The 25940-nt window shown below is 50.7% G+C and overlaps 1 protein-coding gene across 1 annotated transcript in view; it reads right to left on the bottom strand.

Moving 5' to 3' along the window:
• Nucleotides 1–25940, bottom strand: part of PTPRF (protein tyrosine phosphatase receptor type F) — a 362984-nt gene that overhangs the window by 86216 nt on the left and 250828 nt on the right. Inside the window, exons 7-11 of the mRNA XM_065409241.1 lie at nucleotides 15972–15983; nucleotides 7587–7856; nucleotides 2970–3551; nucleotides 2029–2162; nucleotides 662–806 (exon numbers count right to left, since the gene is read on the bottom strand). Of these exons, the coding sequence (XP_065265313.1) occupies nucleotides 662–806; nucleotides 2029–2162; nucleotides 2970–3551; nucleotides 7587–7856; nucleotides 15972–15983 (1143 nt within the window). The remainder of the gene's footprint in view (nucleotides 1–661; nucleotides 807–2028; nucleotides 2163–2969; nucleotides 3552–7586; nucleotides 7857–15971; nucleotides 15984–25940) is intronic.

The raw sequence follows: 25940 nt of genomic DNA, 5'->3' as shown, positions 1-25940 counted from the left end.
TGATTAACTTCCCTGCTGCTTGTGGTTGTTTCCCTCGTGCCTGCAGTCCGTGGAGCAGCCGCCTCATTCACTCACACACACAAGCACCACGTTCCTACGCCTGGTCTCCCAGCCGCCAGTCAGCACAGGGGAGCCCTGCCTTGCAAACGTATCTAACGCAGTCCTGCGCCTGGCACCCTGCGCAGACAGGCAGCCGGGGAGGTGGTTGGGAAGGGGAGGGGGAGGAATGAGAGTGTCCCATGGCCTGGGAGACAGGCGCTCTCAAACTGCCAGAGTCTAGCACAGTCTGAGCCTGACCTGCCCATCTGAATGGCATGACGGCATGTAAGTAAACTCACAGAGACGCATGACCCTGCCCCGCAGCCTCTCCCAGGCACTTTGCCAGCCCACCTTCCTCCCTCCTCAGTGTCTCTGTGAGTCTACCTGCGGGGAAGGACGGCATGGCTGAACGACACAGACAGGACTTACCATATCACCTTCTGCCAAGCAGGCCGAGACTGGAGTGCTGGCTGGCTTTCCCTAACCCACACCGGGTCGCTATGTGTCAGTGGCTGGTCTGACAATACAAGGGCAGGAGCCCTGAGCCCTGATGCACCCCGTGCCCAGGTGGAAACCAGGCTGCCTTTGCTCTGTCCTCACTAACAGCCTTGTGGACACTTACTGGATTGGGCAGTTCTGGCTTCTAGAACTGGGGTGTACACCCCCAGCCCCAGCTCCGAACGGGCTCCCAGCTGGAACTTGTACAGCGTGTCAGGCTTGAGACCTTCCACCGCGTACGATGAGCTTGGGTCAAAGTTCACCTTGCGCTGGAAAACGGATGGGAGACTCCAGTTATTTTTCACAGTTAGAGAAGAGCAGATCAACATTTCTCCCCGGGGATCAGCTCCCGAGGCCAGGGGGAGCCAGCGGCCACGCTCCCAGAACTGCCCCGAGCTCCTGAGCTCCCCATGCTGCCAAACACCCCTCCAGTGTCCCTGAGCTGCTTGAATTAAACCGCCACGACTCCCCAGGGAAGTCGCTCAGCTTTACGGTGCTGCCCACGCAGCGCGCCTGTCTGCACAGCGCTAATTCCCTGCGCCAGGTTTTGGGAGCACCATTAAATACAGGCGTGAGACTCAGGACAGCTGGGTTCTAGTCCGTGCTCTGTCTCAGACTTGCACTGAGTCCTGGGGAGTCCCTGCCTGGCTGTGACATGGGGAGAAAGCCCCACCTCATGGACTGGCTAGTGTTTGTAGCAGGCCTGGAGATGCCCAGGCAGAAGGCGGGTCCCCTGGAGCGCTCTGTCAACATCTGTCCTGCAGGAAGGGCGAGTGGCTTGCTTACAGGAACTCACTGTTGTTCAGTGGAGTTCAGCCTGCAAAGTGACTGGTATTGTTTCTGGCAGAAACATACAGGGAACCGGACCACGTACACACGCAGCAATGGGACACCAGGGCTCTGGGTCTGCTGCACTGCCCCAGGGATAAATCTGAGATGGCTGCTTTGGGGTGGTCTTGATTGTTCCGGGGACCCAACATGGATTCTGGAGGGACTCTCCCCAGGACACCTCCACATCCTTCTCCTGGGCTGCATGGCCGTTCCTGAAGGTCCAGCTGCCAAGGCCGCCTGGCCTCCAAAGCAGTTCTGGTCTTGGAGCCGTGCAGCCACGTTTTGTAGTCAATGTTGCAGCCCATTTGAAAGCTTTATTTTCATTACCCTGCACATGTCCCTTGCCAGCCCAGCACTAGGAATGCCTTGCTAAAACCCAGAGATCATTGCACTGTGCTTTCTCGAGGCACCAGAGCTTCAGATCACAGACCCCAGACTAACTCGATGGGAATCAACCCACGTGTTGGAGAAGCAATGTGTCTGAGATTAGGTTACATCATGCGCTAAAGATGCAAGAGGGAGAAAACACTTCTGTTCCCGTCCTGCGATGCAGCAGCCCCAAGATACTCCAGCTACGGTAGCGGTGGCCTTTTCCCAGCTGCTGGATCATCGCGCTCTGACCCTACTATTCATTGGCCGCAGCCAAGGCAGACTCCTCACCTGACTCCCATCCTCTCCTTCCCAGTACAGCAGCTCGTATTTTGTAATGCGTTCCTGTGAGGCTGGGAGCCACGTCAGCAGGATCCGGGTATCAGACTCTGCCTCTGCCTGGAAATCAGCTGGTTGGGCTGGAACTGGGGACCAATACGATACAGTTAGTGATGGCCTGGGCGCTACAAAGGGCGGCAGAGACTCTGCTCCCATAGGCTGAACCTGGCCCTGGAAAGGATCTTCTGTATTTAACCTTGGCCCTCAGGCCAGGCCAGGTGACGAAGGGTGTGCGGGCGGTGGAGCTGAAAATCCAGCTCGAGCAGACAGACCCGCTTGAGCTCTCCCCAAGTTAGCACACTAAAAACAGTCGTGCAGCCCGGCGGTGGGAGGGGCCAGCGACCCCAGTACGATCCCGTCCAAAAACCTAGGTACGTGCTCGGGCGGCCAGCCCCTCCCGCTGCTCCACGGCCATTTCTAATGCACTCGCTCAGCCAGAACTTGTGTGCGTCTGTCTGTCTGCTGGAGCTGGGAATCACTTCGTCCAGCTCCAGCGCAGACCCACCAGAGCTACCCAGGCCATGCTCATTCTAGTCACTGATTCGATCCGCACCCTAGGCCTCTTCCATTGCACAGACATACCCTCCCAGAGAGAGCCCGCACGGCAGCAGGGGTGTGCTACTCGGCCTCCACGGGGGTCCAGCCAGAGTCCAACACAAGTCGGTACGGTCGTTATTTCTGCTGAAATTGACACAGGTTCCCCCCGCCACGCACTAACGGTGTCTCTGGCACTGAGCTGTCCCTCTGGAACGTGACTGGTAAAGCACCAGCGGGGCTCAGAAGCCCGGTAAACAGAAGGCGCCCTGCAGAGCAGCATGCAGGGGGCGGCGCGCAAGGGACACGCAGCACCGGGAGCAGGGCGGCAGCACTAAGAAAGAAGGTTTCATACATACCCCCTTGCTGAGTTTTGACCTGGATGATGTCCGAGGGAGGCCCATCTCCCACGGAGGTGAAGGCCAAGACACGGATGCTGTAGGTGGTCCCTGTGATCAGGCTGCCCACAGTGGTGAGGTGACTGTCGTCTGTGTTGTGTTTCTGCCACATGCTCAGAGGCAGATGGGGGTCCGTAGTGTAGTAAACCCGGTACCCTCGGATCTGTCCGTTGGGCTCCTCCGGCTGCTCCCACTGCACAAGCATGGTGCTGGCGCTCAGCATCCGCGCCTGGACCTTCAGGGGCGGGCTGGAAGGAGCCTGCTCTCCGGTCCGGGCCTCCACTAGGTCGCTCGGAGGCCCCCGCCCGATATTATTGACGGCAATGATGCGGAACTCGTACTCCGAGAACGGGCTGAGGCCACCGATGCTATAGCGGGTTGTCGCTACGCCGTCCACCTCCTGAAACGGGCCCTCCCAGGACTTGGGCTTGTACTGGATGACGTAGTAAGAGATGGGGTCGGAGTTGCCAGAGTCCCAGGTGAGGGTCACGCTGGTGGCTGTTGTCTCAGTCACTAGTGGCTCCGTCGGTGGCTTCGGCAGCGCTGGGATTGGAAGGAGAGAGAAGCATTTTAAATAATTCAGTCAGTTCAACTCCTGTAATGTGTCAAGTATCAGAGGGGTAGCCGTGTTAGTCTGAATCTGTAAAAAGTAACAGAACCTGTGGCACCTTTAAGACTAACAGAAGTATTGGGAGCATAAGCTTTCGTGGGTAAGAACCTCACTTCTTCAGATGCAAGTAATGGAAATCTCCAGAGGCAGGTATAAATCAGTATGGAGATAACGAGGTTAGTTCAATCAGGGAGGGTGAGGTGCTCTGCTAGCAGTTGATGTGTGAACACCAAGGGAGGAGAAACTGCTAAACCTGTAGGAGAACACTTCAACCTCCCTGGCCACACAATAGCAGATGTAAAGGTAGCCATCTTACAGCAAAAAAACTTCAGGACCAGACTCCAAAGAGAAACTGCTGAGCTCCAGTTCATTTGCAAATTTGACACCATCAGATCAGGATTAAACAAAGACTGTGAATGGCTATCCAACTACAAAAGCAGTTTCTCCTCCCTTGGTGTTCACACATCAACTGCTAGCAGAGCACCTCACCCTCCCTGATTGAACTAACCTCGTTATCTCCATACTGATTTATACCTGCCTCTGGAGATTTCCATTACTTGCATCTGAAGAAGTGAGGTTCTTACCCACGAAAGCTTATGCTCCCAATACTTCTGTTAGTCTTAAAGGTGCCACAGGACCCTCTGTTACTTTTTCCTGTAATGTGCAGAGGGATAAAAATGGAGCTGCCACCTCCCATTAACATTCTTCTTTAAAAGGCAGAAATCATTTCATACTCTGAAACATGCATTTTTATATCGTCATATATTGCATGAAGTGGTTCTTAATGGGAGGATAAACAGAGCAATCATGTTATTAGACGTGCTTGAAGCACTTGCCAGCAGCAGGCTAAATAAAGGTAATTTAAGAGGGATGCAGGAATGCTTGTTGTAGGGGTCTTGAGCTGGCCGTTGAAAGGTGCTCACCTGGGCTAGGCTGCACCCCCAGGAGCAAGCTTCACAAAGGGACGCAGTAAAACGGCCTAAACACCACACATAATCTGGGGCCACGCCACTAACTCCACAGAGACAACATGCTAGGCTGCAGGGAGCTCATGGCAAGTGCAGTTAGACGGGCGGATGATAAGGATGCCTGGTAAGTATTACAGTACATGCAGCCAGGATGCAGCCAGAGAAATTACCAACTTTTACAGCCATTATTTCACAGGGTGGCATGTCAAACCGTAACCAGACAATATATTGGACCACAGGAATTCTGACACTGAGATCACTGAAGTGTTAACATAAGAACGGCCAAACTGGGTCAGACCAAAGGTCCATCTAGCCCAGTCTCCTGTCTTCTGACAGTGGCCAATGCCAGGTGCCCCAGAGGGAATGAACAGAACAGGTTATCATCAAGTGATCCATCCCGTCGCCCATTCCCAGCTTCTGGCAAACAGAGGCTAGGGACACCATCCCTGACCATCCTGGCTAATAGCCATTGAGGGACCGATCCTCCATGAACTTATCTAGTTCTTTTTTGAACCCTGTTATAGTCTTGGCCTTCACAACATCCTCTGGCAAAGGTTAATGAGATCTGCAGTTGCTGCAGCACAACATTTCCAGAGTTGCCATTTTACCAGACGAACCAAGCGAGGGAAATCTGCAGAGCATTAAGCTAATAAGTGAATTAAAGTGTCCAGTAATGAAGTCTCTGATGTACTGGCCCAGGTAACTGGTTATTAATTATTTGTGTTGCAGTAATGCCCAAGTCTGAACAAAAAAGAACTGACACCCTGTTCCAAAATGAGTGCCCAACTATCTTGATTTGAAGAAAAGCAATCCAGTTCTAAGTCAGACATCTGATGTTTGATCAGAAAGTTACAGAAAGCCCCCCTGGAACGTACAGCCAAATAACGTCTGCTCTTCAAGACAGAACCACGTCTGTGTGGGTTTGTGCAGCTCTGACCACCCTGGGAACTGGATTCTGACTGTGGCCTCAGGGTGCTACTGCAACATAACGTTAAATCACTGTTGATGCTGACTCGGTCCTGGGCATGCTGGTGGCAGGCACAGGCTCTCCCCCAATGAGTCACATAACTTGGGAGTATTTTGAGAGGGTGAAGCATTCCTCCCGATATCTCAGCCCTGGGAATCACACGTTCCTGGGGGACAGGTGAGTACTGATTTCCAGAGGCAGAGATGGGATACGTGATAGATACTTTAGATGGCCCCTAAGAACAAATCTAGGTAGTGCATTAGCATGCAGGCCGGTGTGTAGGAGCATTGAAGTTTAGGACACACTACATGGAACCAGTGGTTTAGGGGGGAGGGATAGCTCAGTGGTTTGAGCATTGGCCTGCTGAACCCAGGGTTGTGAGTTCAATCCTTGAGGGGGCCATTTAGGGATCTGGGGCAAAAATCTGTCTGGGGATTGGTCCTGCTTTGAGCAGGGGGTGGGACTAGATACCTCCTGAGGTCCCTTCCAACCCTGATATTCTATGATTCTATGAACCACATAGTTTGCTAATTTATAATGGCGTTTCACCAGCACTGACCATACACATCTTCTCCTCCGCCCAGTGTCAGACCTGCTCTTCTGCCGGCACCAGATGAAATGACACTGTGGCGCCTTGGACAACACGCAGCCCAAGAGGGGGGTGGAGAAATGGAGTGGGGGGGGGGGGGTGGAGAAATGGAGTGGGGGGGGGGGGTGGAGAAATGGAGTGGAAGGGGCTTAAAGATCTTTGCTCCTAATGAGAAGTGAGCAGAAAGCCCTAGGCCCCTTCAGAGCTTGACATGTGAGGGCTTGAGTTTCTGTTCCAGATGCAGCCCTGTGTTAAACAGCAGGTGTCACCTTCTACCACCCAAGTGTGGGCAGAGCAGAGCAGGCAGTGGACAGGGACTAAGGAGTTAATATGAAGAGCAGTCAGTGCTGCCGGGCTGTGCCTGCCACCCCCCCTCTATGCTCTCCTCTCAGCTGGACATGGTATTGGCAAGGAGAAACTCAAACCCAGGGATGGGGCAGGGACCGAGTGACGGGTAATGCAAGGAATGGCTGAGGGTTTAAAGGTTTTTGCGAACAGTATCTGGAGAAGGAGAATTTGTGTTGAACTCCCAGGTCGAAGGGGACCAAGTCTCAGTTCCGGGGCATTGTTTGAGCAAGGCCTTGGTGCTAAAAGGGGGCCGGGAGGCAGTAGGGGCTTGTGAGGACAGACCGATGTAAAAGAACAATGCGCCTGTGGAAAGGAGAGTTACAGCCTGCCTGCTGGGGGCGGAGGGCAGGGCTGTTCTGGGCCTGCCTGGGCACTAGCTGGAGACGCAGAGCCAGAATCTCAGGCCGAACGCAGGCACAGGGCTCTGGATCCACAGGAATCGATAGTGAGGTGAAGGAAACGCCTGTCAGTGTTACAGCAGGAACCACACCTTAGAGACAGTGCAGGATGGGAGGAGGGAGGCAGAAAGAGGGGTGGAGGCTGAGGGCATAGCGGGCAGTTGAGCTCACTCACCAGTGAGTCCCTATGCACACAGCCCAAGGGCATTGCACCGGGTTTATCCCTGTTTAAAATGGGTCCCTTGACAAGGAGGAGGGTTGGGTCACGGGGCCTCAGGGTGCCCTTCCTAAGACGCAGCTGCAACCTGCCAGGGGTTGAGCCAGGCCTCGCTGGCTGGAGACCCGAGTCAGAATTCCTCTGGAGAAACAGACCCTGGAGCCCCAGTGATGCCTCTTGGCACATCAGGGCCTGTCCACAGGCAAGCAGCCTCCCACACTCTCCCTTGCCAAGGGAGGCGTGGGCTCCACGCACAGGGAGAGGAGACAGGGCCGCTGGCGGGAACAGTCAAATCTAAGCTGGAAAACAAATGGAAAAATCAGGTCGCGGGTTGTGAACTTTCTTCCCGAGCAGCAGGGCCATGAGGCTGCCGTGCCCCTGCAGTGTACAGAGTGCACCCAACGGCAGTCCATGGAAGGACTAGGCACTTCCACACCCCTCTGAAAAGCAGCAGAGCTGGGGGGGCTGTGCCGTGTCTTACCTTTGACAGTGATCTGGGCCGTGGCTTCGATCATGCCTAGAGAGGACATGGCCACGCAGGTGTAGCTGGCAGACTGCACAATGTTGTTCAGCTCCAGGACATTCCTGCCGACAGGCATCTCATCTTCTTTGGTCAGTTCCTCCACGCCAGCCATCCACTTCACATAGGGCATTGGTGCGCCCACTGCCACACACGTGAGGTTCACACTCCCCCCAGGCATCACCTCATGGTTGCTGGGAGGGATCGAGAATCGAGGTGCGACACGCCGCACTGTAACAAGGAGGAGACAGTTAGTGGTGTCACTGGATCGGCACGTGGCACTCAGCTACAGCAAGGGGATTCGACATTTTCACGGACAGGGCGTATATCTATCCATAGAGATAGATATAACGAAGCACAAACGCTGTTTGCTGCTTTGTCAAATTGCACACACGCTGCTCTCCTTCCTTAGCCACTGGCATCTTAGTAGAACCACTCATTAAGGGCTGGCCCATCCACTCCCCCCAAACTGAGGCTATTACTAACATGAACCATTCCCCCATTTACATTACATCCCTCTAATTGGAAAGCATGCACAAATGCCACTCACACGCTTTCTTTGTACAGGGCCCACTGAAGCTCTGAAAAATGGAATTACCGGCTCAATTTATTAGCTTCGAGCAACGCCACCCGCTCCCTACACCTCACAGGGCTTGGGCGGGGGGGGGGGGGAGGGCAATTTCTGAATTAGCACGGGGGTTACTGCAGAAAAAGAAACCGTCGCCAAAGCTGCATGACAGTGTCACAGCCTGATCCGATCACCTTGCTGGGCAGGAAACAGTATTCCTGACAGCTGTGAGATCACAGCCATTTCGACAGGCGAGCGCTGGGTTGCCAGAACCCGTCCCACCTTTGGGGCAGCACTTTGGGAGACCTAGTTCTCCTTATTTCATCGCAAAGCATCTCTCCATAGCAATCTCTTGCAGGGCATTTCATCCAAGACTTATTTGTAAGCAACTCTCAGCTACAATAAAGCTCTAAAGCTGCCAGCCGTATGCATTCTAGTCCGAGAAATGACACTGAGAAACGAGGCCCCTTCTGCGGGGTTGGTGTTATGGGCCTATTTAAGCAGGGCTGGAGAAACACAACTGTGTCCTGTAAATCTCTGTCTGCTCTGGGCTAATGCGGTTTGGTGTGTAGTTAAAAAGGGAAACCGCCTGAACGTGTCTCGCCTGGAACCCTCGCGCTCCCCAGCCTTCTCCACTGGAAAGGAAATGTCAAAGCCCAGGGAAGGTTCACGACTGACTCACTCACACGGAGCCATCCATTCCCAATTACTCTCAATCAGTGCAACCACGGCTGGCAGAGCAGCGAACAGTCACAGAGCGGGATCTTCAAGGGAATCCCGGTAGCTCCAGGTCCCAGCACTTTGCCCGGGGAGTTGGAAGGACTCCCTGATGCAGGGCCCGTGGGGAGCACGGTGGCACTGGGCATCGTCCCACATCAGCCCTGGCACTGCAAAAACTCTTTGGAAATTGCGCAGCGGCTGACAGGCTGACGCGTCTCAGCAGCATCAGCTCAGTCTGACAGGCTGACTGCCTAATCCCATTTCACTAGCACTGCTCTTTGATGATTCATTCCCAAATCAACAGACTTGCAGAAATAGACTGAACACAGAAGCCCCCACACTAGATGTACAACAGAGCTATGACTTGGTGATAAATTAGACAATGCTGTCAACAATGTGTGTGTACTACACATCTTCGTGGAGACAAAACAGGGCTCATTAGCTCCTTACCAGCCAGGGGGAAGGATAACGTGTGCTTTTTAAGATGTCTAAATCCAAAGTCTTGCTGGTAGTTTCTTTTAATCAATTATTAAATCCCAAATCAATAGCTACACGTGTGATTGCCAGTGAGGCGCTACCTGCCTGACAGGGGAGCGCTCCCCCAAGCAGACAGAAATGAAACTCTCCTCGAGCGCTACACAGTCATGAGAACACCGCGCGTACTCGATGGACATGGCGATGGGTTTAACATGATGGTGTGTTTTCACTCAAAGCGCCCCAGCACCGTTCCTTAGGAGGCAGGTTCCATTTTCCAATGAACACGGTGCGGAATTCTTTCAGCCAGCCGCTGTTTGGACTGGGTCCCAGTGCAGGGACAGCAACCTCCCCGCACCTCCCGCATTTTCAAAAGGAAGAAAAATGAGAGAGAAAAGCTGTAGGTCTGCACAGAGCATTTGTTCATGCACCTGACATGCACCAGGCAGGCAAGAGAGGCCGGGATGGGGTCACAAAGCGAAGGGAATGAGCTAAGGGGGATGCACACTGACTCAGGTATGCAGACACTGGACAATGGAAAACACCGAGTGCGACTTCTCCCCGAGAGGCCATGCAGGAGGGTTGGAGTCTCAGAAAACCCAGCATGCAGAAACAGAGCTCAAACCCAATCCTGTGAGAACAGGGCTAGAACGGCCTCTGTTGCCACCCCATAGACAGGGCCCCTGTTACAGACACAATTGCTCCCCAACCTATCCCCTGCCATTCACTTCAGGCTCAGAGAGCCTTGGGCCCCACTGACATGTAGCCCTCAGACTTGAGTCCCTGGCTCTCCTTTGTCAGAGCGAGGAACGCTGTCAGCCCTTGCTCGGAAGGAACACAGCTTGTGAATCTGCCGATAAACGCCTCCCCTCATTCCGCAGCGTGCTATGGAGAGAACCTCTGGCCCCTTTTCAAAGCTGCTGTTTACTATGCTGTCGGCAGGGGAAGAGAAAAGGCTGCTAGACAATAGACTGGAGATGGGGGTCTGCGTGCCTAGGGACAGGATGAATGGCAAAGAAAATACTCTCTCCTCCCCTCTCCAGAGCAGATCAATACAAGGAAAAGGTTTCTAGGCAAACCCTTGTCCTTGAGTGACAGTCGCATAGGCTGGTGGGGCAGGGAGATGGCCCCAGGAGGCCTCTTGGTTACATCTTAGCACAATTTCTCCTTTACTTAAAGGATTGTTGTCCCCCCCCGCCATGTGTGCATTGCTTGAATGCACTGTTCCTCCATCCTAGGTGGGAACAGCTCCTCACCCCTCCTGATGGCTCAGCAGCTGACTGCAGATGCCCCGTTACGCTGGGTCACACTGAGTGTTGCCAGGCCGTTCCCACCAATGCTGGACATGGGTCTAGCTGCTGACAGACCGGCCACTACTCGACAGCTGGGAAGATGGGTGGAAAAACAGCACTGCCTTTGTTCTTCTCCTCCCACACTCTGCTTCCCTTGGACCAGGGGCCCTAGGGACCCCCTCTGCCTGTGGCCTCACTCCACAGAGGGGTTGTGCTGGCCTCACCGCGACAAAGAGGCCAAAACGGCCTGGGCAGCAGAATCTGTGCAGAATTTGCACCAGGTTAAAACTACCGCAAAAGAGAAGCAACAGGAATTGACAGAACGTCCTGGGGCACTAGGGAAACTGGCCATCGAACCAGGGAAAGGCCGGGCCCATGAAGGCCCTGCAGTGTGCCCTGGAGGTGAACCAGCCAGGGTTCTGCAGACCAGTGGGCAACCGAGGGCCTCTGCTCCCTCCCAATCCCCTGCTGCACCCCCCGCCAGGCCTCAGTGTCTGGGCATGTCTAGCTGGAGTGCCCAGGGAGAGCTGATCTGCCCACACCTCACGGTGGTACCGAGAGCAGCCGGTGCTGGCAAGGAGGCTCCATCGTGCGCTCACACCTAGGACGTCAGGAGATTAACCTGGCCTCCTAAGTTTACTTCTGAGAGACTGATTCAGTCTTGCTGGTGACGCACTGAGGAACTGCCACAAAGCTGGCCCCCTCCCTCACCAGAGCGGGGCTGGGAAATCAATGGTGGGCTCAGATGGGTTCCCTGCTAAGTGGAGTGAGGGGCAGCATCCTTTCAGTTACACCTTCTCGGCTAGTAACAATGGATACCAGGGCTGAGCTTTTAAACAAGGGTGGGGGGGAAAGAAAGAGGGGGAGGCTCGGAGCTGCCTTTAGTTACGAATCTGGCCATGATTCTAATCTAGCCAGACCGTCGGTAAGGGAAATACAGGAGATGAACTCTCACACAAACCAGCACATCATCTGAGGATAATTGGCTGCTTTTTTTAGTGGCTGGTCCAGTGGGACAAGCAGAGCTGCTGTCAGTTAGCATTACAGAGAGCGGGTAGAGCTCTCATAGAAGCTTACATAGCACCCACACATGCTGTTCTGGCTCAAGCCAGTTCTGTAAATCTCTTGCTTCCCCTAGCATAAGAACCCACTAATAATTTAAACCAGCATAACTCCCTCGAAGAGCAGCTCTCCAGAAATGTAAACCAATTTACAAGTCAAATCACAACAGCTAGTGCAGCCTGTGATGCCACCTAAACGCTTTGGAAATTTTTGTTACTCTCCATTTCTTGCAGTAACTTCCTCCCTTTTTTACTACAATTTTCTTGACAAGAATTTGCAATTTTTTTTTTAAATCATCTTTTTGGATCAAGCTCAAAGAAGGTGGTTTGGAGGTTTTGCAAGAACAGCATGGGGAAAATTGCTGTGCATATTAAAATGATTTCAACGGACAATAGTATCATTCAGAGGTTCATTTAAACCAGCAGACTGTCAAAAATGAGATTCATTGCCATTCATCCCAGGACTGGGCATCATGAAAGGCTGCATAACGCAGAGCAATTCAGCAAGTTTCCCCCTTTGAGCGCCCTGCCTGGGAGGGAAAGTGAACCCCAAAGTGGTAAATCACCCAATGCCACTTGAGCCACTGCTCTGGATCATACAGGAGAGGGTGAAAGGACCGTGCAGCACCGTCCAGCAGCACGTTTTCCGAGGAGCTGTGGGAGAAACAAGCAACACCACAGCGCAGACGGAAGAGACTGAGAAGGGTTAATAATTTAGCATGCATTAGCATGCACATTCCCTGCAGCTGGTGCAAAGAGCCTGGATCGATTGCCCTGCTCCTTTCACCCCTGGAGCGGCTGTTCCTCCAAGTCTCTGATTCTGTGAGAGAGTGACCTCACCACCCGAAGAGCCCGCAGGTCTACCCTCCTCTCTCTGCTCCCCATTCAGCCTGGGAGACTCCGGGCACCAACCAAGGGCTTCACACACTCAAGGGTTAACCAAGACCTTTAAGGCCATCACATCTCTCATGTGCTGGAGCAGAGCAGGGCCCCAGTGGAAATGCTACAGAGTGTGTGTGGGGAGGGGGCAGACTTCCAAAGTGAAACAAGGGCGGCAGCCCTGGGGAGGGGGAAGTGAAGCTGTCTTTTCCCACTAGCTATCTTGGCAACAGCAGCTGACTCCTCTCCCCCCACCCCCAGGGTGACCAGACAGCAAGTATGAAAAATCGGGACAGAGTGTGGGGGGTAATAGGCACCTATATAAGAAAAAGACCCAAATATCGGGACTGTCCCTATAAAATCAGGACATCTGGTCGCCCCCCCCCCCCGCACCCTCCCCAAATACAGACTCCCTCTCTCTAGCTCCCACAGCCCCTCCACCCCAAAACTCAATGCTCCTCCCCCCCACTACCCTGTACTCCATGCACCTGTTCCCTGGTCTCCCTCGGCTCCCAAACCGATTCCCTTCTGCTCTCACTGCCCTGCCATGGTGGCACTAGCCCGACCCCCAGCTCCCACTCCCCTGGCCAATCACACACACTGGCAGATGAGGGATGGGCAGGCAGATTTCTCCCCCAGCCAGTCAGTGCTGCCCCCCCATGGATGTTCAAGGAGCCTCTGCTGCTCTCCTGGGCATGAAGGGACCCCCCAGTCTCCCAGCTGCTGCTCCTCCTGCACCCAAACCCTCTGCTCCTGGCTTCCCCTCCTCTTCCCTCCCTCCTGGGAAAAGAGCAGCCAATCCCCCCCCCCCCCCCCCCCGCCCCCCGGAATGTCCTGGGTTTGGGGAGGTGACCAGACATCTCTGAGGCGGGCGACAGACTCCCCGTTTCATTACATTTGAGCTGGAGAGCAAGAGAATCCCAGGGAAGCGGAATGTCTTGGCACCCCAACTCCAAGCCTACTGCCTACAAGTCCCTCTCTTTCTCCAAGCCACTTGCTTGAGGTGGGGAAGAAGTGAACTTAGGAGACAACCTCCTAGAAACAGGATCATTGGGCTGCATGGTTTACGCAGCTGTAGACACCTTTCATCTCTCTCTTTTAAGCAAGGTCTCCAAATGGAAAGGTAGTTACTGGAGCCTCACAATCTATTGTCAGAATCAACAGCAGGAGAGGAAAAATTGGAACCAGAAAAATGCATTTACAGTCTAATCTTGTGCTCAAACAATGCTGTACTATTTATGTTCCCAATGCATCCTTGAATGCTGACATTTTATAGACAATTTCCAAAACAGGGCCTTGCCATTTTTGGATTATATTTCAGCTATAACTTTTAGGTCTAATTATTTGCGCTGACAACCACATATAAAAGAGGATATATCATTACAGTGCCGCAGCACTGGAGACATCAGCATTCAGCATAGTGACATACTAATAGCAAAGTACGGGAGACGGAGATTGGGGAGCTATGCAATTTGCATTCACTCTCTGAAATTTCTCTGATGAAAATAACACAACATTAAGGAGGGGAATAAGAAAAAAGATCCACTGTATCAAGATAAAATAACTCTTTAATAAATAACCTTGTAGCAGTCGCAGAGCAATAATTAAATGCATGGGTGAGCAGTACACAGTTTTAAGTAAAGCTAGAAAAATGTAAGATGTAATTATCAGTGCCAAACAAATTATAAGCACTGCAAATCCCATTGGAATATTTAGAAACTATTTTCTGCCGTCACATTAAATATTTGTGAACGTGTGGATTTTTGATAGGGTGAGAAGGAGAGGCCAATGGAGAGAGGAGAGAAGGAGAAATGATCTGCTCCTCTTGGCTGACAGCCATTTTCTCACTTGCTCAGCTCCCGGCCACTAAAGTGTGTTACTGAAATGCAGACGCGCCCAGATAGAGCCTTCTCCGCAGCCTTGCAATTCAGTGACCTCCTGGAGGCTCTGGGGCTCGGCTTTGGGGTTTTCTCTCTTTTCACTGTTGTCTCAGGGGCGGGTAATTCTAATCGCCAAGAATTCTATTTTTAGAGGGAACGCGAGAGCCTCTGCCTCAGTACAGCTGAAACGGGAGCATGTTTCAGGGAGGGAAGTGGGAACCAAGTAAATCCTGCACTGGAACAGCTAAACATGTTCTAATCGTCATTAAAATCAAGTCAACGCAGATGGGTGCTCGGTGGCTTGTGTGACACAAGCTGGGGTCCCACCAGCTCCTGGGGGCAGGGCTGCACATCACAATACCAGCATGCTAACTGGCCCCCGGGCTGAATGGGCCTGCCCAGGAGGGATCTATTCTGGGAATTAAACCAGTCACCAGGACTGTCAAACCCAGCACTTTCATCAGTGCTAAATGTGTCACAAATCTCAAAGGCCTCAGCATCGGCCTAGACCTGGCTTTCCATGTAAAGGTTTGACCTGCCCATGCCCTTTCCCTGTGTGATTGTTCTTTGGTCCCACTCTGCTCTCAGGGCAACGGAGCTGCATGGGGACAGAGAGAGGGTAAAGCAACGTTCCCTAGTGACCCAGAGCTCCTGGTAGGACAGCAACTGGGCTTGTCAAGGGGTCACCTGAGCAAGGCTGAGGTCAAATTCTGCTACTAGCAAGGCAAAGAGCCAGCACAAGTGAGGAAGGCGAAGGCAAACCCTGCCACCCGGACATGCAAGGGGGCTCGGAGGCCTGGAGATCCCAGCACGCCAAGGGAGTGAGAACCACAGAAGAGCAGGAAGCCACGTGTAACACAAAGGCACCAGAACACTGGGCCATTGTCCTCAGCTTCCCCTCTTTTTCATACAGGGGCAGGGGAGAGGAGCACTCGAGCCTTTGCCTCCAGCCATGATCAAAAGGGCGTTTAGCAATCTAAAAAACCAAAACAATGAAGCAAAAGGAGAAAGTGCAGTTCCTGCTCTCCACCAGCAGCTCACACAGCGAGAGGGGGAGATCAGTCACATCAAAGCTTCCAACTAGTGCTCTTGATCTCCTACCAGGAAACAGAAGCAGTTCAGATGTATTAGCGCAGAGCCTGGTACAGGTAATGGGTGAAGGCAGAACCCCGCATACGTAGCATGCACTTCTTTCCCCTTAAACACAGAACCCACAGCTGGTGTTTTGCATGCAAATATATTCTGTGCATTTGAACTCTCAAGCAAGAAAGGCATGCAAGCAGTGTATCAGTGCCATCACCAAAGTCATAGCAAACAGCAAGCAGATTTCATCGGGTGCGCTGTGGCCGTGCCTGGCAGGGAGCCAGGGTCTGTAGGGCCCGCCCCTTTCAGGGCTGGCTCTCCTTTCCCTACAGGAAAAGTCCCATCTGACGTGGCGTACTGTAGATGGATAAGAAGTGAAAAGGACCAACCTTCTCGCTGATCTGAGAGATGAAAGTTTGTTTTGTTTGATGGCAGAGTGCGATGAAGATGAGGAGGGAATAAAAAAAAGACAAGGAAAAACACAGAGAGTAAAAACAGGCCAAGCTTCATCTGTCCGCACACCACTGAAACAACAAGACAAGACTGCAGAAGTCAGTCAGGATTCCCCACAACGCACACACACGGCTTCACACTCGCAAAAGACACAGCGCTTCCACATGCACTACTCAGGGACAAGCACCCACTGACCGACTCGAGACATACGGAGACATGGCAGACAGGAGTGTACATCACACCCCAACAGCTGCGGTGCTTTTCAGTGGGCAGCCCCTCTCCTGGCCAGTATTCGAAGCACAGACACGTGAACACATGCGACACACACACACGCACGCCTTTAATCACCGCATGGATTTGCTCCAAACACTCCCATTCCAAGCATAGAGATGATGGCAAAGGCACTTTGAACCCACTGACCACACACTGAGCAGAGCATAGACATGTAGATCATAACGTTAGAATATGGAGGAAATGTTCCTGGTGGTAAATGGAAAGTCTTCTACCAGGAAGAGCTGCTCCCCCTCTCCAACCAAAGAGCTAATTGTGGCAGAAAGATATTAGACAATTGACAGACATGTGCAGTCTCAGCTGAGCTCAGGGTCGGGAGAGCCTTACTGGCGCATTGTGCTGGGAGTGAGAGAGAGACAAGAAATCAAAGCAACAAGAACACCCAGAATGAATGTGGAGGTCCCAGTTTTTGTTCCTGCAGGAGAGACAGTAAAAGGTTAGTTACATTTTCCTTAGGGATAAAGAACACCTTATTTCTTTAGCCAGAACGCCATCACTCCAGCTAGAGATCTGTGGCATATCGGCTGTACCCCACCCCTCGCTGAGAACACACAAAGAGGAGGGCTGATGGTTAAAGACTGCTTACGAATCACATTCTTTTGTGGTGAGGGAGGCTGTGGGGGGAGAACCCTGCTTTTCAGAAGAAACATTGCAAATTAAAAACCAGCATGTGGTCCAGTGTGTACAGTACAGTCAGTCAGTCATTTCCAGTGATCAAAGAGGACAGGATTTTAACCCACACTGACATGATGTAGAACAGGCAATGAGCTGCTAATATGGGCTACAGCAGAGGCCTAAAAGTGTAATGGAGCTTGGAGGAGAACAGCACAACCGTTGCTTTTATTCCTTTGAGTACCTGACTCGGGGGGACTAGAGCCAGCAGGCTGGGAACTCAGGAGCAAGTGCTAAGACCAGAGATCACACCTCTTGAATGTCCGTTATCAACACAGCCCTGATTCCAGGCCCACATTTCCTTCAGTCCCTTTCAAAGCTGGTATTCTCTCTTCTCCCCCTGTACAGACACAGAGGCAAAACCCCACATACGGTAGCAGGAGGGACGCTCTCAGCCCCTAAAGAAACACATCCCACCTTTTGCTGGGGGCTCAGCAGGTCGAGAGGGTTTGAGATTCATCCCAAGAAAGAGGTCACACTTCCTAGCAGCCCTGGCACTGAGAGACGAGGCGGTGCCGCAGGCCAGTGCACTATGCGAGGCAATACACGGAAACGGTCCTACAGCCCATATGTTAGCGCCGTGTGTAATAATACTGGCAGCAGCAGCAGCATGAGACTGGGGTACAAATGAGCTGGGGTAAATGTGAGGAAACAAGTCAGTTTTATTGACCCCTGTGACTGAACAGGGCAGTAAGAAGAGGGTACAAAGGCCACAACCCTAGTTTAACGGCTAGGTCCAGTAACACAGCAGCTGCGGGAGCCGTAGTCCGTCAGTGGGTCACAGCATGCCTTAGTGGTGGGTGCATTAGATATCTACAGTCCCCAAGGAATCACAGAGGTATATGACCTGGCCTTCAGGATGGGCAGGCAGACTGATGCCTGCTGGTCCTACCGGAGGATCAGCAGGTTTCCCCTTTGAAATCTCAGGTTGGCACAATGTTTGCTGCACTGTGTAGCTGGAAGGGATCGGGAGGTTGTCAGCATGTCTAGAGGGATGGCTGCTCTGGCAACGGCTTTCCCAAAAGTATTTACACTTCAGATTAGTTACAGAGGTGAAGGGACACATGTGAGACAAGCTAGTTCAAACAGATTACTTTCTAGCCTGCCAGACAAGAACAAGTTTCGAGGCTGTTGCTCATCACTAATTGCTGGGTTATCTCTTAATCTCTTATTATATTAACGGACTCTAGGACATAACCAGCAGGCTGTTTCACAAAGACTAGACAGAAAGCTCTCTCTCTTCTTTCTTTGGCTAATATTTAAATTTCTGCTGTTGTTACTTTGTCTGTAAAATGGCTGATGATACACACTGAATTGAAAGTTGATTCTCCTTCCAGCTCCCATTCCAATTCTCCCTTATCTCCAGGTATCTATCCCTGTCACTCCTACGCTGAGGAAGTATGTCTTACCAACAGGCCTGTCACCTTTCTACAGTGCACTGGACTTTGAATAGTGACAGTGAAAACTGCAGGGGAATTTGGGCCATGAGGGTACAGAGGATTTAGAGATGTGGTGTGTGTCCGCACCCAGGGGTGCCTGATCAGCCATTGCATGTCATGTGTCCACAGTGTCTCATGAACCCTGAGGTCCCGATAGGATTCAGACTCATCTGCCTTTCTGGGAACACTGATGTAAGTCAAGTCACAATGGGAATGACTAGGGGGCAGCCAATCACACCAGACAGAAAAAATCACTCTCTCCCCAATCGAGGGAGAGACAGCGAGGAAGCCTAAAGATCAAGGCCATGTCAGAGACGTGCCTGCCAGCACAGATCATCAGATGGCTCCAGCACTCCGAACACTGAAATTCCCTTGCTGACTGAATCTGGTTCAGACTCTTCCAAGACAGGATCATTTTATGCAGCAGCAGCAATATTCTTACCGCAGCAGCTTGCTTCAGACAGAAGGACTGTAGGGCTGTAAGAGTCTTTGCTTTCGGATATTTGACACGAGAGCGTAGGCTCTTGCAGTAGGGATGGGGCCTGTGCCTAGGATATGTCCACACAGGGCTGAGCACAACGATCACGAGCTTAACAAAATACCGGTAGGTTTCCAAGGCTCTGCAGAGTGGGCAGCAAACAATTTCTAACCCCCCCGAGAGCTCAAGTCCAACTGGCACTGCCATTGCTCAGGGAATTCTCCGCGTTTGCTGAGCACCCATAGTGCACTCAGTGCTGTACGAGATAAAACTTAGAACAATAATACCGAGCTCTTCCAGCACACGTCGCATCAGCAGATCTCAAAGCGCTTTACATCAACAGGCCCTGCCCAAAGACCTGACAGTCTAAAGACACAAACCACCAAGACTAGGAAAGCCCAGAGGGAATTAACCTGTTCCTGCTCATTCACATAACTGTATTTTGAGACCCAGGGACTGTGACTTTCATTTTTCACACTTCTCAACAGCGGAGAACTACCCAAGGAGAAACTGGCTGTTTTATCCCAGATGAACTGAGACTAAGACCCTCCTCCCGCCACAAATACAAATACAAATACAGGATGTTCAGGAGCCACAATGCTGGGTGCATTAGCGATAGCGGAGAGACACAAACAGGATTCTCAAGGCACCATCTGTTCCTTCCCACTTGTAGTGCACACACACTCATGCACACAATTATAGTGGCACAATCTCAGAGATCCATTGCGTGTGGCCCCTTGTGCATGGGAAATGAGAGGATCTGCAATGTTTAGCTAGTACAGTGATATGATATTTTATACCAGATATTGTATGGGGGGAGAGGGGAAATATAACTAACAAGTCCTACCCATGCAGCTGTATCACATCCTTGGACATCAACCAATTAGATTCCATGTTTCATAAAGCACATTTTATAAATAATCAGACATGGTCCCTAGATTGCACTTTTCACCTGCAAAGGGCTTTGCAAGGAATAATCAGTGGTGAGGTTTATTTATTTAACATCTGTACAGCGCTTTGAGAAAAGGGTGGAGAACTACTGTTTATTTAATAACAATTATTATTAGGGACACAGAAAAACTCTCATATGACGAGAGACTGAGAAGACTGTTTGCCTTCTAGAGGAGATGAATAAGAGGGGACATGATAAAAATATTCAAAATAATGAATAGGCCAGAGAAAGTACATCGGAAACGGCTGTTCTCCCTGTCTCACCTCAAGAGCCAGGGGATGTTTGAGGACAATGAAACTGAAAGGTGGCAAATTTCAAACTGATCAAAGGGAACGCTGTAAATTCTTTTCCCCATGAAGCCCAGCTGGCCCATGGAACTTATTGCCACATTATCGTTGAGGTCACAAGCTTAGCAGGATGGAAGGAGAGACTGGAGGTTTATATGGTTAACAAGAATATCCGGACTTGTTATAGTGCATTCGAAAAACAAAAAGCCACCAGGAGTTTTAAAAGGCAGTGGTTTTCAAACCGTGGGTCGCAGAATGGAAGGGACTGGGTCACGGTGGCTCTGGTCAGCACCGCCGACTGGGCCATTAAACGGCCCGTCGGCGGTGCTGCCCGACTAAGGGAGGCTAGTGCCTACCTGTTCCGACACCGTGCTGCACCCTGGCAGCGGCCAGCAGCAGGTCTGGCTCCTAGGTGCGGGGGCCACGGGCTCCGCGCTCTGCCCCTGCCCTGAGCACCGGCTCCGCACTCCCATTGGCTGGGGGCGTGGGGGGCGGTGCTTGTGCACCTCTGCCTAGGAGCCTGACCTGCTGCTGGGCGCTTCCGGAGTGCAGCGTGGTCCGTGGTGCCAGGACAGGCAGGAAGCCTGCCTTTGCAGCCCCACTGCGCTGCACCCTCAGCCCAGAGCCCTGACCCCCTCCCACACCCCAACCCCCTGCCCCAGCCCAGAGCCCCCTCCCACACCCTGAACCCCTGATCCCCAGCTCCGTTGGGTTGAAGAAAATTGTTGATGCCTGCAACTGGGTCGCCAGAAAAAAAGTTTAAAATCACTGTTAAAAGGGATGTAACCACCTCTTCTGCCTCGTGGTTCAGGCAACACCCCAACGATCTGGGAGGAGCAAGAAACTTCCCCTGCAGACAGGTCATTCCATAGCTGCTACTGCAGGGCTTGCTCCTTCCTCTGAACATCTGGGGCTGGCCACTGCCACAGACCGGAGGCCAAACTGGACAGACCACGGGTCAGATCCAATATGGCAATTCCCAGATTCCTGTGAGTAATACATTCTCTCCTGGCCACGCTAACCAGGCCTGGCCTTTGCAACATCTCTTTGGGCCCTTCTCTGGATTTGTACAGCTCCACCAGATCAGCACTAACGAGAGGCACTGACACGGAGCACGTGCTGGAGGCGTGGGTGTAGTATTTCGTAGCAGAACAGTTTTCCTATTATCTATCACCCTTTCTCAAGAACCCTCTGCTTTGATCACTCATCATTTGATCAATGCCCTCAGCTTTGACTGTCCCATCGGCAATGCCCTCAGCTTTGACTGTTGTTGCTACTTTAGCTAGTTTTAATTTTAGATAAGCAAAACATTTCCTTTTGAAATATTTCAAATCCTGCTGCCATTGCTCCAGGCTGACCTTCGTCATTCAGCATCATTATTGTGATGTGCACAGCGCCCACAATGTGCTCAGCACTTTACAGACACACAAATCATAGTCTCAGTCAGGCAGCCAATTTGGTTGGTTAGGTGACTTGGCTCCAGGGAGAGCTCTGGAGTCCGCCGCCATGCGCCCGGAGATGCTAGCTGTGCTCTCATCGGATTGCTATTGCCAGGACCAGAGCGACTTGCAATCCTAATTTTATTTTGGTTTAATTTGGTTCCAGGGTGAAACTCGGCAGATAAGATCAAGCAAATTCTACCCCCTCCAAATTAAATACAAGCCCGGCCTTTTAAGAGACAAAGCAGGAAAATATACAGGCATCAGAATAATACCATTTATACTGACTGTGCTCTTGTTTAATTTACGGACGTATAATTCTGTGGCAGGGCCCTCATTTACAGCTGTCTTTTTGAAAACCAGTTTTGCAGGTTCCTGCTCTGTAATGTACAGTATGTGTCAGACCCTTTGGAGTGGAGAATTTTCTGTGTCTGCCTCACCTACCCAGACACCAACGACTTGCTCTAGCCATGCCTTGAAGGTCCAAAAAGTGGCATCTATAACAAAGGCCATTTGCTGGACAACGGCTATTTTTGTTTTACCCCGGACACATGTCTGAATATGGAATCTCCTAATCAAACCTGAGGGTACCCTACAGCTACACTCCCGCAAGCAGCAGCATGGGGCCCAGTCTAGAGAATACTGTCGCGCTCTAAGAAGACATTATACCATGCAGCCTCCCCGGCCAGCGGCTTAGTATACATTAGGCTGGGGCCGATCCCATCTGCAGGACAGACCAAGGCTGAGGCCAGAGTCAGTTGTTTAGCCTGTGCCTCCCAGCTATGAGAGCCACGGGGAGCCTGGTGGCATGGCAGTGCAAAACCCGTTGCTGACTCACAAGCCTCTGTGGGCGGCTGAAGGCAACCAGAGGCCAAGTGGAGGATGGAAGAAATTTATTTCTTCTGGGAATTGGCACCATTATGCTGGGCACACAACACAGCGATGTAATAACATGGTCCTACTACTGTTATGCCCGTCTTCGCTCCTGCTGTTACATTCACGTATTGTGTCTTGTCTAAAATTAGACTGTAAGAAACATGACTTCGTATGTGTTTGCCCAATTCTCAGCACCATGGGGTGCCCTGACCCTGAAGAGGACTCCGGGGCGTAATAACAGCACACAAACCACAGTCATTGGACTCCCGATCTGTTCTGACAGACTAGGCAAGGGGTCGAAGCAGAGTGTCAAAGTGCAGCTGGACAGAAGGAATTGCGGTTCTAAAATGGCCAGGTGAGGCTGTACCCCATTGAAAGCACTATAAATTCTCTCTCTCTGACCTGCAATCCCCCTCTCTTTGGCATGGTCTTCAATGCTTTTGCTTCTCCAGAGAGTGCAAAACATCTCCTGCCAACCATTCTGGGCTGAAGCCAGCCATTCAGCGTGAAGTGCTCTGTCAGTCACACAGAGCAGGGCTGTGCTGTGTGGCGTGGTCCGAGCGCTCGCTTTACAGACAGACAGACCTGTCAGCTTAGAAGCAGAACATTTTTGAGGGCTGCTTTTCAGCACATTTATTACAATGAAAATAACAGCTTGAAGGAAAACGCATCCACTTTCCTTTACAAATCCCTTGTGTGGAAATGTTTTAACTTTTAATGAAGTCCATCTGTGCTGAAGTGCTGGCTCTGACGGATTCACAGAGGCAAGACACTGCGGAGTAGCCAGCTCCATCCTCCTTCTTTTTTTAGTGATATGGGAAGCCCTGAGCAGCACCTGGATACTCACTCTCAGCACCCAGGAACTTCCTCTGTTAGTGTTAGGGTCGGGATTAATAAAGATGCTAATGAGCCTGTGCTTTGTAACCCAGGGTTCCCACAAAGCATTTCCTGGGGGGCTGGGAAAGGGGAGGAAATGATCAAAAACTAGAAACCCCAGGAGCCAAGTGACAAACAAACATTTGAACTATTAAAAAAACAATAGGCTATAAATGAAAGCAGGCACAAGCACTCCTGAGAATTATCACTGGATGGAAATTAATACCTCTGCTCACAAAGCTACAATAGAAGCAATACTCAGCCACTTTCCAGTAAGTAGCTAATTCCTTGGGTATTCATTGTAATAAGGTCAATCATTATGAAACCATGATGTGGTGGTGGTGTAGCTAGAACACTTAATTCCACTGTAATTTAGCATTAATTAATGTCTTCTCTAGCAAATATGTAGGCACTTTCCAAGGACCCCATTGAAAGTTACCAATTCTTCTAACTAACCACCGTACAGCATAATAACCACATGGGCAGAAACAAGGGATTCTTTTTATTCTGCAATGCAGACATGAGAGACAAGGGAACCATTTTTTTTCAGTTTGATAAAGGTATAAGCTATGGTTCTTGATTTGGCTGACTTGTTGAAGCCATTAACTGGCGAATTCATGATGAACATTTTGTTTTGTAAAACACTAGATATCAGATACTTCAGCAATAAATATTATCTGGGAATCAGGACAGATGGGGAATTTCATCTGGAGATGATTTATGGAGTAACCTGTCTTCTATATACTGCAGGGCTTTATCAGGATCATGCAGGCTGGAGACTTGCATTGTAAAGATGATGTGCAATAAAAGGAGGCTTGGTCCAAGCTGTACACAAAAGGAAAGCACTGGTAAACAGAAAATGAACTGAGCACAGGTCTGGAGCATTCTCTTCATGGAGCATCTGGATCCACTCATCCATGTGTAAACCCATTCTCATCCCCAAGCCCATGCAGACCAGGCAACCCCTTGTGTGCGGCAAGCCAAGTGCTGTTGCTTACTGTATTTCTTACAGTCTTAAGGGATTCTCTTGGTAAATAAAGAATGAACATCCATGAATGGGAAACCAGCAAGATTGAAGATGAGGTTTCTCCATCCCTAGAAGCTGCTGCATTCAGCTGAAATACTGGCCTCCTAGCAGTATTTTCCATAGCATTTCTATGACAGACGGGGTATGTTTCATAGACTGATCCTATGTACAGGAAGGAAAACACTCAGCTATTGTGGCACGAAGGCTAAATACCCCCAAAGTCAGTGCAACAACATCCAGTGTGATACATTCAAATGAACACTCTCTCCCTCAGGGTGTGAAGTGACAACCTGGGGATGAATTTTACTATAGCTGGCCTGAAAAATGAATTTACAAGAATACAGGGAGTTTAAAATCATCCATAATTATACTGAGAGAGTCAAATGAGTGGTTCCACTGCACAGAGAAAGCTTAATCTTCTGAGCATGTTTAATCTGATACTTTAGTTTGCCAAAGATTCTTACAATCCAAATGATGCTGCAAAATGAGCCCCCCCCCACTCCCCCCGGCAAATAAACAAAGAACCCAGTGCAAGAAGCAGCACCTAGAAGCAAACAAAAAGAGCACAAGGCACGAAGCGGCACCTAGAAGCAAACGCACAACATGTGACGTTTTATCGTCATCCTCTCCTCTCTTCACACTGACCAAAGCATTTGTAGCTTCCAAGGGTGGCTTTGGGGGTTGTTCTCAAAGGGGAGAAAGAGAGGAAGAAATGAAGATGAGATTTTATTTACCAACAGTTGTCAGTGTCTTGAGTTACTATGTGGAAATAAAGTTGGGTTCTAAACACCTTCCTAAAAAGCTTTAGGTAGCATCACACCCCTTGGGCAAATCCCAAACCAGTTTTCAAGGGTTTCTGACCTGGTTGCTCTGGCTATACCAGATCCCAACCAAGGAAGCACTTTTTTTTCTTGATGAACAGAACAGAGTTAATCAACTATTTAAAGACCGCCCCCCCCCTTCCAAACTTGTAATTCAGATTTATTTAATTTAGAAAAATAAGTTAGGCCAGAGGTCAATCAGCCATAAAGTCTGGTCATTTTTGTATCCTGAAAACAAGAGTTTTAAAAAGGCAAGACAATAACCATTAGAAAGTGGTTTCTTCGCATGAACAGCAGCTAATTTTCAGAAGGGTTCTTAGTGTGTATCTTTAATACCCATAGGATCTATCTTCAATGCAGATACAAGATTGACTGAGAAAACTTCAAAAAGCTGTTCTGTTCTCTAGTTTTTATGGCTAAACATTCCAAAGCAGGTGGCTAAAGACCTGCTCATCCACAATTGACAAGCCTTGGCTTAGCAGGTGAATGGGACTTTATTTTAGACTTCTCCACTGAAGATTTGGCTTTATACAAGAGAGATTGAAACACCCCTCCTCCCCTTAAGTAATTGTGCCACAAGGTGAGGAAATTCAAAGGAATTAAAATTCTGGCCTCAGCTCAGCGCTTTTGACAACAGAAGCATCACATAAGCTTGGTGAAGATGGATTTCCAGGTCTTGCTAATTTGAGTCAAGGCTGATGTTATTCAAACGTGCGTTTGGATTTAATTTGTCAAATCTTGAGCAAA

This window comes from Emys orbicularis, chromosome 8, assembly GCF_028017835.1.
Source record: "Emys orbicularis isolate rEmyOrb1 chromosome 8, rEmyOrb1.hap1, whole genome shotgun sequence".
NCBI lineage: Eukaryota > Metazoa > Chordata > Testudines > Emydidae > Emys > Emys orbicularis.
This window is presented reverse-complemented; position numbering and strand designations above follow the sequence as displayed.